This window comes from Marmota marmota, unplaced genomic scaffold (genome assembly GCF_001458135.2).
Source record: "Marmota marmota marmota unplaced genomic scaffold, marMar, whole genome shotgun sequence".
NCBI lineage: Eukaryota > Metazoa > Chordata > Mammalia > Rodentia > Sciuridae > Marmota > Marmota marmota.
Genome location: NW_026000075.1, coordinates 2762971 through 2778090, shown reverse-complemented (window position 1 = coordinate 2778090; position 15120 = coordinate 2762971). Strand labels below are relative to the sequence as shown.

Here is a 15120-nt window from a genome sequence, read left to right as displayed (position 1 = left end):
ACATAATATGGTAGCAAAACTATAATTTAAATATCTTGCACCATGTGCTTAGGAAAGAAACCAAATGCCCCATTATTGGAAAAAAAAGGTTAAAGGCTACTGTTGAATATTAGCATAATAATGGATGTGTGCATTAGCCAGGATTCTCCAGGGAAACAATAGGGGATATATACACATTTATATCATATCATGAAGAATTGGTTCACATGATTATGGAGCATTAGAGAGACTGAGAAGTCCTTTGATCTGATATCTGTAAGTTGGAGACCCAGGAAAGCTGGTAGTACAATTCAGTCTGATTCCAAAGGCCTGAGAATGAGGAGCCAATTATGTAATTCTCAATTTGAAGGCAGAAGATGAACTGAAATGTCCCAGCACAAGCACTGAGTCAAGACAAAGCCACAAATTCCTCCTTCCTCAGCCTTGTGTTCTAAGCAGGTCCTTAATGTATTGGATGAAGGCCACCTATGCTGGGGAGGGCAATCTACCTTACTGTATTCACAGATTCAAATGCTAATCTCATTCAAAAATATCTTCACAGACAGGTTGACACCTAAAATTATCCCGATATTTAGAAATAAAATAAGTTCCATACATGTATATTTAAAACTACATCCTCAAAAAACACAATGTCAGCTAACTCATTAAACTTGCACTGCATAGTAGAAAGATGATTAGATTTACAGTCATGGACAGGATTCTAAAGTTAGTGTTTGAACAGCAAAAGCATTTATTAACCTCTCCACATTTGTTTCTTCATTCTCAAAATGGCAGAGTGAAAGAGGCAGAGGCTACTAATTTGTGGCTTCTTAGTGTATTAGTTAAGACTCTTGGTTCCAAACCAAAAATTTACTCAATGTGGCTTAAGTAACAAAAAGGGATTGTTCCCCCTCCAAAAAAAAAAAAAAAAGTAGGGGTGGAGAGATGGAGAACAAAGTTGGAATACTTGACTTCGAGACTTACTGTTAAAGGAACAAAAGACCATGTGGTGTTAAAACCATGATGTAAAGAAAAGACCACCGACTCCAGTTTTAAATCAAATTAAAGCAAGCTTGTAATTCTGTCCAGGACTCTCTCCCAAAAAACCCTTGGCTAGAGAACAGTACCCCAGCTCTCTGAGCATGGTTTTATAGCAAAAAAAAAGTTGCAAAAGGGAGGTGTCTTGAGAACTTACAGATAACAAGATTTTGACAAACATAATACAAAGGCAGATGGTAGGTTAATGATCTAAATGGTTCAACATTTCAAGATAGGGAGTAAATTTAGTGTCCCAATACCAGAATTTATGAGGCACTGCTGAGATTTCAGAGAGAGTTGTTATCTGGTCAGGGAAAAATCAGAATTTATTAGGCTCCACTAAGGTTTCAGAGAGGGTTGTTATCTGGTCAAGGAAAGCCAGGCATGGGTGAGTTCAAGGCACAGGCAGGCATTCCAAGCAAGTTTAGAAATTGCAGTAATTTATAGTAAAACAGAAATTAACTTTTCATGACTTTGTGATGAGATGGCTCCCAATCTTAAGATGGAATTAGGCTGGGTTCATCAGTGGAACTGGAGAAAGAATAGAAAAACAGATACCAAAGAATTGAGAGCACAGAAATTGACCCACATAAGTACAGTCGACTCATTTTTGACAAAGATGCAGAACAATATAGCAGAGAAAAGTCAGTATTCTTTCAATAAATAGTGCTGAAATAACAGAACATCCACTTGCAGGAAAGTAAATGTACACATGGGCCTTGTACCCTTCACAAAATTAACTTAAAACGTATCATGGATGTAAATGTAAAGCACAAAACCACTAAACTCCAAAAAGATAACACAGGAGAAAATCAAGATAAACTTGGTTTTGGTGATGATGTTTTAGATACAATACCAAAGGCATGATCCATGAAAGCAAAGATTGATAAGCTAAACCTCATTAAAATTAACAATTTCTGCTCTACAAAAGATACCATCAAAAGACTAAAAAGATAAGCCACAGGCTGGAAGAAAATATTTACAAAAGACATACACAAAGAACCCTTAAAATTCAATGATAAGAAAACAAACAAGCCAATTTAAAAATGGGCCAAAGACCCTACAGACATCCCACCAAAGAAGATGTACAGATGGTAAATAGACATATGAAAAGGGGTTTCACATTGTATGTCATCAAGGAAATGCAACTTAAGATAAGATACCACTACACACCAATTAGAATGATCAAAATCCTAAACATTGACAACACCAATGGTGATGGTGTGGAGCAACAGGAACTCTCATTCATTGTTGGTGGGAATACAAAATGGCACAGCTGCTTTGGTGTTTCTCACAAAACTAAACATATTCTTAACATATGACTCAATAATCACACTCCTTGGTATTTATCCCCCAAAAGTTAAAACTTATGTTCATATAAAAACCTGCACATGGATGTTTATAGCAATGTCATTCATAATCTCCAAAATTTAGAAGAAACTAAGATGCCCTTCAGTAGGTGAATGGATAAATAAACTATGGCACATCCAGACAATTAAATATTATTCAACACTAAAAACAAATGAGGCATCAAGCCATGAAAGGACATGGAAGAAACTTAAATTATTAAGTGAAAGAATTCAGTCTGAAAAATTACATACTGTATGATCACAATTATATATTCTGAGAAAGAAAAAATACAAAAACTGTAAAATGTTCAATGGTTGCCACTAGTTCTGGGGTCAGGACAGACAGAACCCAGATGATTTTTTAGGATAGCAAAAACACTCTGCAAGGTATTATAATGTTGAACACATGTCATTATACATTTGTCCAAATCTATAGACTGTATCAAGAGTAGACTCTAAGGTAAACTACAGTTTGAGTGATAGGATGTGTCAGTGTAGGTTCATTAGCTATAACAAATATGCCACTGGGGGTGGGGGATGTTGATAATAGGGGAAGCTATGTATATGTAGCAATAGGACATATATGGGAAATTTCTGTACCTTTTACTCCTTTTTGCTATGAACTTAAAATGTTCTAAGAAAAAAAAAAGCCTATTTAAAAAAAAAAGAGAGAGCGAGCCATAAAAAGATGCTCAGAAGTGAAAAGAAGACATAACATAATAGACCCCCTGGGGTCTTACTTCCTATCGGCCTTCCCTGACACATTCATCTCATCCTTAACCCCAGATGAGAATGAGGTCTTATTGAAATTGTTTGCATCAGGATCAAGAACAAGAAAAGAAAAAAAATTGTCAACAGACAGTCCTTATAAATGAATAGATTATTTGTATGTCCTTTACAAATGGTAATATGAAAGTTCCTGAGATTTAAAAAAAGACCTTATCTTTTGCAGATAAGCTAGCAGCTGTGCATATTATTTTGGGAAACCTGGAAGATCCAAGAAAAGCTATACTGAGATATGCTGCTTCTGCCCCTATTTAATGTGACTACCTTACTTAACCTAATTTGTGTTCTTTGCTAAATAAATTATTATTTTAAACTGGGTGTGTATGTGCACACAGACGAAAAAGGAGGTTTTATCAACATCTGTACCCCTCCTCAAATGACACACTTATGTAATGAAAATGTCCATAAACTAAAATGTCCCTACCTACCTCAATCACACGTGTGATCTCCAGAATGCATCTTGCTTTTTCATACCTCTTATCTTTAATGATATTGGTCCCTCTGCCTGGACCACACATACTTGCCTTCCCCTCTCCCTCTTATCCACAGCAACTTCTGTTACCTCACTTCCCGGAGAAGAGAGACCTAACAGACACTATAGTATGTGTTCACACAATAGAACTTTTCACTGTGCCAAATTTCTTCCTTCTTATGTCTATTCCATCAATGAACTGTGAGCCACTCAAGAAACAGAAGTGGTTTTTTTTTCAAATTTTTTATTGGTGCATTATAATTGTACATAATGGTCAGATTCATTGTTGCATATTCATACATGCACACAATATAATTTGACCAGTGTCATTCTCTAGTAATTCGTGTTTCTCTCCCCTCCTCTCTCCCCCCGGTACTTTTTCTCCACTGATCTCCCTTAGATTTTCGTGAGGTTCCCACCACTTTTCTTTTGCTTTTTACTTCCTAGCTTCCACATGTGAGAGCAAACTGTTGATCTTTGACTTTGTGAATTTGGCTTATTTCACTTAATATAAAGTTCTCAAGTTCCATCCTTTTTTTTTTTTTTTTTTTTTTTTTTTTGGCAAATGACATAATTTCATCCCAGAAGTGTTTTCTTCATCTTTATATTTCCAGGGTCTAGAGTGTTTATTAAAGGATGTACATATGTGTTTATTTAAAGATGAAATTTGACATCACATTAAAAATCAGCCTAAAGTAAGACATCAGAGATGTGTTTTGCCCGGCCAGCCTTACCCATTTTCTTCACCTCAACTGTTCCCTCTCCCCCCTTTGCTTAATTATTCATATTGCTTAATCTGGAAGTTTCTTAGAAAAAATATTTTTTAAAGTTTTTTTTTTTAAGAAAGCAGTGAAAAAAAAAGCATTTTCTTTCAGTGCTCACCTTGAGAAGCAACATAAGCAAGACTACTTTCTCCAAAATGAGAAGCAAAACTAGTCCCTTCACTTACTCTCCTCATTCCTTCCAATCCTATTAAAGATCCAGTGTTCCGTCCCCTTCAAAATCAACACCTTACATGCCCCAACAGAAAGTGAATTCAAATATGCCTGTATATGTGGGAGTTAAGAAGAAGTCTCTCCTTGACACCTAATGTAGCTACCTCCACTTAAGACCAATATTAACCAAAGTTAGAAAATCTCCAACTGAGTTTCAAGTACACCTGCTTATAGTTAATTTCTCTTGTTACTACTCTATATACAATAGGCATCCGGTAAGTATCACCCTTAATGAATCCTGCTTATCCTCTACTAGGGTAAAGCTATAACACTAGAATGGCATATGCATATGTCTTTTGTAACTCTAAAATCGCTAACAGTAAATGGAGTAAGAATAGTAAACACAACTTCAGTTGCTTAAAAAATATTAGCTCCCTTCCTTTCTTCTGCACTTTAGTCTTCCAGGTAACATTTCCAGGGCAGTTTTAATGTGATTATGTCCCCCACACAGATATTGATTTATGTTCTCACTCAGGTACTGGCATTTTGCACCGCCTCATGAAAATGAATTATTCACCCTAGATTAGAGATCGGGCTATTTCACCACGTCAATTTTTTAAAGCAGTCTACCTGAAAGCCCACTCAGTCCTCAACACAGAATACGCTTAGCGCTCTCCTTCCGGCTTCCGTAATCTCGCTCGGTTTCGCGAGAACGAGGTAGAGCTCCGCCGCGCGGCCACCGGGGGCGCCTCGGGAACACTTCCGGGAGGTGAGCAAGTAAGTGTGTGTTTCCGGCGGCTGCTAGGCTGCTGCCTCAGCCTCCGGGATCACGGGCTCAAGCAGTAGACACGGAGCTGGGTCCTAGCAGCCCACCGGCTGTCGGACTCCGCAGCCTCTCGCCATGGACCGGGATCTTCTACGTCAGTCGCTGAATTGCCACGGGTCGTCGTTGCTCTCCCTACTGCGGAACGAACAGCAGGACAATCCGCACTTCCGGAGCCTCCTAGGGTCGGCATCCGAGCCCGCCCGCGGCCCGCCGCCCCAGCAGCACTTACAGGGCAGGTAATGGTGCTGCTGCGCGGCTGTGAGACCGGGGTGGGGACGCCTTCCACTCGGGCTCCGCTCCCGCAGCCCCGGGCTGCACCTAAAAGAAGCGGAGCGGTGGCACGTGAGACTGGCTAGCTGGTGCAGAGTGCTGAGTGAAAGAAGGTTGGCGCACCAGGTTTGTGTGCAAGGAGGATTTCGAGCTGAACTTTTCTGGTACTGCTAGATCGAGCCACGGATTCCTTAGTTAAAATCTCTTGGGCTTTCCTATCTGAAGCTGGAGGCGCCACGTTCTAGGTTTTCCCGCCCTCCGCTTCCAAGTTGTCGGATGAGGGAGTGCCTGGTTAAAACTTTCCTGGGCTGTACGGAGTGGGTTTTTCATAATCAGAAGTTTAGACATGAAACGGCTTTGCAAATAAACAAGTTTTCATAAGTTTTTGTTTCTTTTAAGAAAAGAGAAAAGAGTTGACAACATTGAAATACAAAAATTCATCTCCAAAAAAGCAGATCTGCTTTTTGCACTTTCCTGGAAATCGGATGCACCTGCAACTTCTGAAGTTAATGAAGACAATGAAGGTCAGTTTAGTCTCCAAACCTTTCTAACATAGGAGGTTTGATTTAACAGTCCTTCAGATAAAACAAGTCAAAACTATTGTTAGTGATGTTAAATTTTTTTTTCTTTTTTTTTTTTTTCAGATCATTATGCAGTCATGCCACCTTTAGAGCAATTCATGGAGATACCTAGTATGGACCGGAGAGAGCTGTTTTTCCGTGATATTGAGCGTGGTGATATAGTGATTGGAAGAATTAGTTCTATTCGAGAATTTGGTTTTTTCATGGTATTGATCTGTTTAGGAAGTGGCATCATGAGAGATATATCCCACTTAGAAATCACAGTAAGTTGCTGTCTTTTCACCTATCTACATTACTTCTGTTTTTGATAGACATCTCTGCAAAAAATTATGTGTTTGCATCCAGTTGTGTTTAAGAATATCTGCTTTGGAAATTAAACATTGGATAAAAATAGTTTTCCTTAAAAAATAAAAGTTACTGGTGAGAGAGTTACAACTTCTTTCTCCATTTCTGAATTTAGAGGTTTTGTGGACTCTGGCTACAGGAGGGGTTTCCTTTTTACATACTCAGAAATATCAGTGGACATGGTGAAGTCCATTGGTATTCTGGAATTATATCTTCTAGTTGAACATATTCTTGATTATTTTATATTTAGCATTAGACATTTGAATGTGGGTAATTTAGAAAAAAAATTTCTGTGATTTATAATTTACATAAATATAAAATTTGTTGATAATAAGGCCTAAGATAAATAGTCTTGAATTAATAATGTGTCACTTTTAAAGATTTGATATTTGCTGTCTGTCCAGACACATAGAAAGGAAGAAAAGCAGAACTTTGAAGAATTCAAGTTTCATTTTCATTGGAATCCTGTTCTTTATGAGCAGATTATAGTTTTATTGTTGTCAAATGAAAATCTGTATTTGGTTCCTAAAGCTAAAGAAAACAATTCATGAGATTTTATCTTTTGAACTGAACTAAAAATGTTTATTGTGTTTGGACATGGAAATTTCTTGTAACTAAAATCCTTATTTAAATTTTAGACTTTAGCTTAATTTATGAGTCCATCAATGGATGAATAGATAAGGAAATGAGATATGTACACACACAATTAAAAATATTATTCAGCCTTGAAAAAAGAATGAAACTCATGTATGGCAACATGGAGGGAATTAGAGGATATTCTACTAAGAAATGAGTTAGACACAGAAAGACAAATATAGCATGTTCAAACTCCTTTATAATGTGGAACTAAAAAGTTGATCTCAAAGGAAAGGCTAGAATAGTGGTTACCAGAGACTGAGAGGGGAATGGGGGGATAGAAGGAAATTGGTTAATGGGTACCAAAATATAATTAGGTAAGAGGAATAAGTTCTAGTGTGCTGAAGCATAGTAGGGTGCCTATAGTTAACAACGATTTATTATATACTTTATGAAGAACTAGAGGAGTTTGAAGGCTCCAACTAGAAAGAAATGATAAAAAGTTGGAAATGCTAATTATCTTGGTGTAATAATTACACATTTTATACATGTATTGAGTTATCACTGTGTCGTTATTAAAAAATAGACTGTAGAATGTTGGTTGTTTAAATGTTCATGTCAATTATTACTGAACAATTAAAAACTAAGAGAAAAGATACTGTTCTCAACAAAAAGTGAAATGAATAGTGTTTTCACGAATTTTTAATTGCAGGCTCTTTGTCCATTAAGAGATGTGCCTTCTCACAGTAACCATGGGGATCCTTTATCATATTACCAAACTGGTGACATCATTCGAGGTAAGCATGTTCATCATACTAATAACAAAGTCAGAGCTGTTTATTTTTTATTAATTTTGAAAATGTAGTCTAATGAGGGTAGTGTTGAGAAAGTTTTATTTAATATATATTTTAGTTTGTTTTTTATTAATCAGTTTTTTTTCTTTTAAGCTGGAATCAAGGATATCGACAGATACCATGAGAAGCTTGCAGTATCTCTTTATAGCTCAGCTCTTCCACCACACCTGTCTGGTATTAAACTAGGTGTAATTACTTCTGAGGAGCTTCCTTTGTATTACAGGTATTTATCCATACTGTCTCAACAGTGCTCATTACAAATTTCTTGAATTGAAATAGCAAATTTAGTCAAGTCAAGCTTCTGAAAATGGTGGAATTTTAGTTTCTCTTATTATTTTTTTTTTTAATTTTTTATTGTTGGTTGTTCAAAACATTACATAATTCTTGATATATCATATTTCACACTTTGATTCAAGTGGGTTATGAACTCCCATTTTTACCCCGTATACAGATTGCAGAATCACATCAGTTACACATCCATTGATTTACATATTGCCATACTAGTGTCTGTTGTGTTCTGCTGCCTTTCCTGTCCTCTACTATCCCCCCTCCCCTCCCCTCCCCTCTTCTCTCTCTACCCCCTCTACTGTCATTCATTTCTCCCCCTTGTATTATTTTCCCCTGTCCCCTCACTTTTAATTTTTTTTATTATAAAATGAGTTCATCTTATTTTTCTGATCCTCAAAGCATTTCAAATTTGGTAGAATGAACCATCTTATAATAGTGCCACTTACTTCCATAAAAGACAAAAAAATGCTATTAGTATTTAAACCTTATCTTATGATATTATATCTTTAAAGAAATGGGATATGCTAATTGTTATTCTTGAATTTTTGCATTTTTGTCCCCCCCACCCCAAGGAGGAGTGTTGAACTAAATAGTAATTCTTTGGAGTCCTATGAAAATATCATGCAGAGTTCTCTGGGATTTGTTAATCCTGGAGTAGTTGAATTCCTTCTAGAAAAACTTGGAATAGATGAATCTAATCCACCATCTTTAATGAGAGGCCTACAAAGGTATAGTAACATCAGTATTATTCTCTAAGGTGGTAAGGGGAATGGGCTAAACTCAAAGGTTACATAAAGAACATATTGACCATCATTGGCCTAGCAAAAGAAATATGCCACAGGTTGAATGAACTGGATGATTTCATCTGCTTCAGGACAGTACACTTATTGATGATTAGTTGTGTATCATGTGACCAAGTAAAGAGGGATGCAAAAACTTTATAAAAATTTTTTTGTATGTGCTTAAGAAAAAATAATATTTAACAGTAATGTTCATTTCTGACAGTTGAAGGATTTTGCTATGTAAATGGAATACTAATTTCTTGCTTGGGTTTCATTCAATATTGAGTGCCTGTATGTCAGGCAGAGTGAAGTATAGTTATTTTTAAAGTGTTTATAGTCTGACTTTGATTTTCTTTTAATAGCAAAAATTTCTCTGAAGATGATTATGCTTCTGCATTAAGAAAGAAACAGTCTGCGTCTTGGGCCTTAAAGTGGTAGGAAGATGTTTTGTTTTAACACTTATATTATGTAGTCTAAAAGAGTAAGGAAAGTCAGGCATTCTTAAATCATTAAGATCAGCGTGTGTTCATACGTATAAAATAAAGTTTTTTTGTCATTAGCCTATTTTGTAGGTATCACATTGGTCTTACATTGTAAAAAAACAGACTTAAGTTCATCCACCATTTTTAATGTCTTTCAGAATTAAATTGATTGTAGTATCAACATAATTATTATGAAAATATCAGAATGCAGAGTGCTTCTTGTATATTGCAAATTTTAAGACATTTGCTTTTAAAACTTATTAACATTAGATGTTTTATGAAATGTTTGTGATTTTTAGTGTGAAGATTGGAGTTGATTATTTTAAGGTTGGACGCCATGTGGATGCTATGAATGAATACAATAAAGCTCTGGAAATAGATAAGCAAAATGTGGAAGCTTTGGTAGCTCGTGGAGCATTGTAAGTGAATTATGGATTTTTAAGGAATATTTACAGATAAATCTGAAAAATATTTATAAATAGCTCAAGATTACATTTTTCTTATTTAATATCTCTAGGTATGCAACAAAAGGAAGTCTGAACAAAGCAATAGAAGATTTTGAGCTTGCATTGGAAAACTGTCCAACTCACAGAAATGCAAGAAAATACCTCTGCCAAACACTTGTAGAAAGAGGAGGGCAGTAAGTGTCAAACTTAGAGATCTAATATGGAACCAGCTACTATTAAAACCTTACATAAGGAAAAAGCATCTTTAGTTCACTCAATTCAAAACACCTTTCATTTCAGTTTTGGATGAAAATATTTTTTAAATATAGTCCTTTTGAATTCTTCCCCTCCCTGCCTTATTCCCGAGGTTTTTATGATTGGGTATATTTTGGTGTCTCAAGTTTATTGCTGTGAATATTCTCATTTCATAAAAATATAGATGGAAAAGTACCAGAGTATTATTTTTTTTCAAGACATATACTAGGAGTTTTCTAATAATGAAGAATTTACTTTCTGATTTTATCATTCTAATAATATAACATCAAAAATATATATTAAGGGGCTGGGGTTGTAGCTCAATGGAAGAGCACTTGCCTAGCATGTGTGAGGCACTGGGTTCGATTCTCAGCACCACATAAATATAAATGAAATAAAGGTCCCTCACCAACTAAAAAATATTTGAGGAAAAAAAATTATGTGTGTGTGTGTGTGTATTGGTATTCCTAAAGTTAACAGTGGATTTTCTGGGGAAAAAATTTTTATAGAAAGGAAAATTTTTTATAAACTACTAGGAAAAGCCTATATAATTTTATGTTAAAGCTTGAGATCACACTAAATTTGCAGACATCAGTTTATCATGTTTCTTTCTGTATTTCTACAATAAATGTGCCAATATTGTTAGTTACTAATAATAGGTTTTCATTTGTTTTATGGAGTCTTTTTTATCAAGTAAATTACAGTGAGAAACATAGTTTAGGTATGGTTTTTGGAAAATAATTTGGTAAACATGACTTTTCCCTAATAAGTTCCATCACATAAGCCTCTGACCTATATGTGTATTTGGGTGCTTTTATTGTTTGTATAAAAATGCTAAATCTTCCTTTTAGGCTAGAAGAAGAAGAAAAGTTTTTAAATGCTGAAAGTTACTATAAGAAAGCTTTGGCTTTGGATGAGACTTTTAAAGATGCAGAGGATGCTTTGCAGAAACTTCATAAATATATGCAGGTGATTCTTTATTTCCTCTTAGAAACCTAGAGATATTTAAAAGTAATACCAAAATATAATGTTCTAGGAAAAACTTCTAATTACCTAGTGGAACATTATGAAGTTCCTTTTTAGGTTTAGCTATCATGATTAGGTTTGGCATTGCTTCATAGTGCCTATTCCTCTTTTTGTTTGTTTATATTCAAAAGCAAAAATAGCCCTGTAAGAAAATTCCTTTTGCCTAAATTCAGTATAAAGGTATGAAAACTATCTATGGGCTTACCTGGTAAATATGAAATTATCAGTGTTGCTACTGGATAATTGAGCTAATTATAAAAATCTTTTTGAGACATATTTTCATCTGCCTTTTCCTGTAATACTGATGATGATGTTTTCTCATGCATTTTCTTCTGAATTGGACCATTGCTGCTGTGTCTGTGACATCTGGTGCTGCTCATCCCCATCCACAAACTGGAAAATGATATCTTATGTAATCATGCATCCAACTGGGCTGTGCTATTTTTAAAATGGTTTGTATTTGAACGTGGTGATTTCCTCCCTTCAATTCACATTAATGGAATATGTGTATTTGCATCTGACCTTTAAAATTTATATCTTATTTAAATTTTTCAACTTTTAAAAAATTCTTTTTTTTCACATGCTTTTTTTTTCCCCCTTTCTTGCACTCTGGGTCATTGGTACCACTGCAATGGCTTCCCCTTTTTTCATGGGATACCAACTGCAATATGGTCCTCAATACTGTTCTGGCCATTCCAATGATTAATGCCAAACATCTATGTGATTAATTTTTTTATGTTAAAAATCAAATACTTGTTTAATGCTGGCAATATGGTGATTTGATTAAAATAAATTGGGTTTCTGGTTGGGGGTGGTCTTTTGAATATTATTTTGTATATTCTGCTATTTTTAACGTGTGGTTTTTTCCGATATCTGGGTTCTAAAAGAAATCTTTGGAATTAAGAGAAAAACAAGCTGAAAAGGAAGAAAAGCAGAAAACAAAGAAAATAGAAACAAGTGCAGAAAAGTTGCGTAAGCTCTTAAAAGAGGAGAAAAGGTAAACTAAAATATTCAATATTTTTTAACTTAAAGCAACTACTGAGTTGAGCCCAAAGTGCCATAAGGAGGTAAAGTAAGTAAAAAAAAAAAGTATTTCAAATGATAATGTCTTAAGAATTCTTAACAAGTATGTGTTCAACTTGTTTTCCTATAAAAGATTATGCAAAAAAACAAAATTAATCTTAGAATTAAAATATATAGAATAAGTTATTTTAATTTTCTGTCATGAAGAAATGTTTTAGAAGAGCAGGTTCTTATCTAGGGATGGTTTTGTTCCCCAAAAGACCTTTGTCAGTGTTTGAAGATATTTGGTTGTTATAAGTGGTGGTATGCTACTAGCATCTGGTGGACAGAGGTCAAGGATTCTGTTCAACATCCTGCAATACACAGGACCTACACCCTCACAAAGAGCTATTTGGTCCAAAATGTTAGTTGTGCTAAGGTGGAGAAACTATGAAACTAGAGAGGGTCAGATATAAAACTTCAGTTTTCTCCCTGTGTGTTAATATAGTTTTAGTTTTTAAGGTAGTATTGAAAATGTCACTGTATCCTTCAGAATTGACCTGCTTACAGTGACACCTGTCCACATAGATATTTTTCCCAGAAGTCATATGATTGATGATAAAAATTGGACCTCATAGTTACAGATTATTGTTACATCATTTATCTGAGCTATAGCTTATAGGAAATCTGTAAGTGAAACAATAGGATTAAAATAACTATGGATAATTTAATAACAGTTTTGTATTTAACATTATCTGATGAGTGAACTGGCTTTTTTTTAGGCTAAAGAAGAAAAGAAGAAAATCATCCTCCTCTTCAAGTGTTTCTTCTGCTGATGAATCAGTTTCTTCCTCATCCTCCTCTTCTTCTGATCACAGAAGGCATAAGAAACGAAAGAGGAACCGGTCAGAGTCTTCTCGCAGTTCCAAAAGGCATTCATCTAGGGCATCCTCAAGTCAGATAGATCAGAATAGGAAAGAGGAGTGCTATCCAGTTCCAAGTAATACTTCTGCATCTTTTCTTAACCAAAAACAAGAAGTGGAAAAACTACTGGAAAAGCAAGACAGGTTTCAATATCAAAAGACACAGGTAAAAGAGAAAGATAAATGCCCTCTTTCTTCCTCTTCAGCTGAAATACCAGATGATTTTGGAGGTAGGTCTGAAGATCCAAGAGATTTTTACAATAGCTATAAAACCCAGGCAAGTAGTAGCAAAACTGAAAAGCCATATAAATCAGAAAGACATTTTTCCAGTAGAAGAAATTCCTCAGATTCCTTCTATAGGAATTCAGAGGACAAGATAAAAATGTATGGTCACAGGAGATTTGAAAGAGACATAGAGGGAAGAAAAGAGCACTATAGAAGGTGGGAGCCAGGTTCCGTGAGGTATTCCACTTCACCAGCAAGTTCAGACTACTCTTGGAAGTCAGTTGAAAAACACAAAAAATACACTTATTCTGGATCACGTGATTTCAGTAGACATGAGCAAAGATACCGGGTAAATACAAATCAAGAATATGAAAGAGAGGACAATTCTGAGGAAGATAACAAAACAGAGATTCCAGAAGAAGATGGACTAAATAGCAAAGAGCAATCAGAAAGCAGAGTTAAAAAAAATTTACCTCAAAATTTACTCAATATATTTAATCAGATAGCTGAGTTTGAGAAAGAAAAAGGAAATAAACAAAAAAATTAATATTTCATGGAAATCTGCATGGTTACACTAAAATGCTGTTGAAAGTTTTGGAGTGTTTTAGTCATTAACAATCTGATGCAGAAATGTCTGCTCTTAAGATTATTTGTAAAGATTACTGAATCCCTTTTCTCAAATTTTATTTGTTTCAGTTGTAGGTCCCATTGTCACAACCTGAGTTTTAGGCTTTTTGTGGGTATGTTTATGTATAGTGTATTTCTTATTCTATTTAAACTTCTTCACTTGAAGATAATTCTCTGACAGCATTGTTTCTTTGTTATATTATGGTGTGTGAGAATTCTGTGGCTCACCTACCTTGCCGTATGCAAGTAAATTAAATTCATGCATTGAACGCTTGGATCACTTTCATCAAAAATTGTATATTCTATTCAATTAAAAGCCCTCAACTTTTGAAAGATCGTGTGTTTGGATGATTTTTGAGTGCTATTTTTTATATCTAACATGTATTACTTTTGTGCATAATTTTATTTTAGACTGGTAGATTATGTCCAAATTTTCCTGTAAATTAGATCCTGATTTAATTTTTTAAATTTTTGTGTATGTGTGGGTGTGGTGCTGGGAATCATACCCAGGATCCCCATGCTAGGCAAGCCTTCTACCACTGAGCCACCTCCAGTGGCTTCTACTGAGCTTAACAAATCCTTTAGGAATAAGAACATATTAGATGATTAGAAGCCTGTTTTGCTTATTTCTTATTTACTTATTGGTACCATTATGGCCCTGTGAAATTTTTTGACTTTAAATATTGGCAAGACCCTCAGAAACTATGTTCTAGGCAAGAGTAGATAAAATAGAAAGTAATCCTTTTAGCAAAAATAGCAGAGAAGCATACTAAATCTGGTTTTCTTCTGGAGGAAAAAATGCAGAGGTTCAGTTGGGAAGTCTCTAGGCATGTTTTTAAAGTTTTGAGCTAATCTGCCATTTTCTACTTACCACCTCTCCAATATTGCCATCTTAGGAACTGAATAAATGACTTGATGTCTCAACCAGAGCCTGATTTTACTCAAAATAAATTTCAGCAGCTGGAGCTCAAGAAGGAAGGCACTTGGATTTTAAAGATTCCCAGAATTATTGAAAATTTTATACTCTGGGAGATACAGATAGGAATCATGTGC

At 35.1% G+C, this 15120-nt stretch overlaps 1 protein-coding gene and 1 long non-coding RNA gene across 4 annotated transcripts in view; one reads left to right on the top strand and one right to left on the bottom strand.

Annotated features, from left to right (window-relative positions):
- LOC125620052 overlaps nt 1-5300 on the bottom strand; it is a 121484-nt gene extending 116184 nt beyond the window's left edge. Inside the window, exon 1 of the long non-coding RNA XR_007351639.1 lies at nt 5190-5300. This is a non-coding gene — a long non-coding RNA (uncharacterized LOC125620052). The remainder of the gene's footprint in view (nt 1-5189) is intronic.
- A 22-nt stretch (nt 5301-5322) lies between these two features.
- On the top strand, nt 5323-14400 carry Ttc14 (tetratricopeptide repeat domain 14). 3 transcript variants are annotated; one of them, XM_015494233.2, is made up of 12 exons: nt 5323-5621; nt 6055-6179; nt 6300-6499; nt 7870-7954; nt 8105-8234; nt 8872-9027; nt 9444-9515; nt 9863-9982; nt 10081-10203; nt 11116-11233; nt 12178-12287; nt 13075-14400. In XM_015494233.2, the coding sequence occupies exons 1-12, from the start codon at nt 5461-5463 to the stop codon at nt 13985-13987; spliced, it is 2313 nt and encodes a 770-aa protein (XP_015349719.1). In that variant the 5' UTR covers nt 5323-5460; the 3' UTR covers nt 13988-14400. The 3 variants fall into 3 exon arrangements, 2 of the variants coding, with proteins under 2 accessions (XP_015349719.1, XP_048670185.1); XM_048814228.1 differs by lacking the exon at nt 5323-5621 and adding an exon at nt 5637-5781; XR_007351638.1 differs by lacking the exon at nt 13075-14400 and having other exon boundaries at nt 11116-11742; nt 12178-12233.
- Nucleotides 14401-15120: the final 720 nt, after the last annotated feature.

Excerpts from the sequence above, each read along its gene's own strand:
- Ttc14 (XM_015494233.2), top strand. The coding sequence starts at position 5,461 with ATGGACCGGGATCTTCTACGTCAGTCGCTGAATTGCCACGGGTCGTCG. Across the intron at positions 6,180-6,299 it reads AGTTAATGAAGACAATGAAG|ATCATTATGCAGTCATGCCA; the intron begins GTCAGTTTAGTC and ends TTTTTTTTTCAG. Across the intron at positions 6,500-7,869 it reads TATCCCACTTAGAAATCACA|GCTCTTTGTCCATTAAGAGA; the intron begins GTAAGTTGCTGT and ends TTTTAATTGCAG.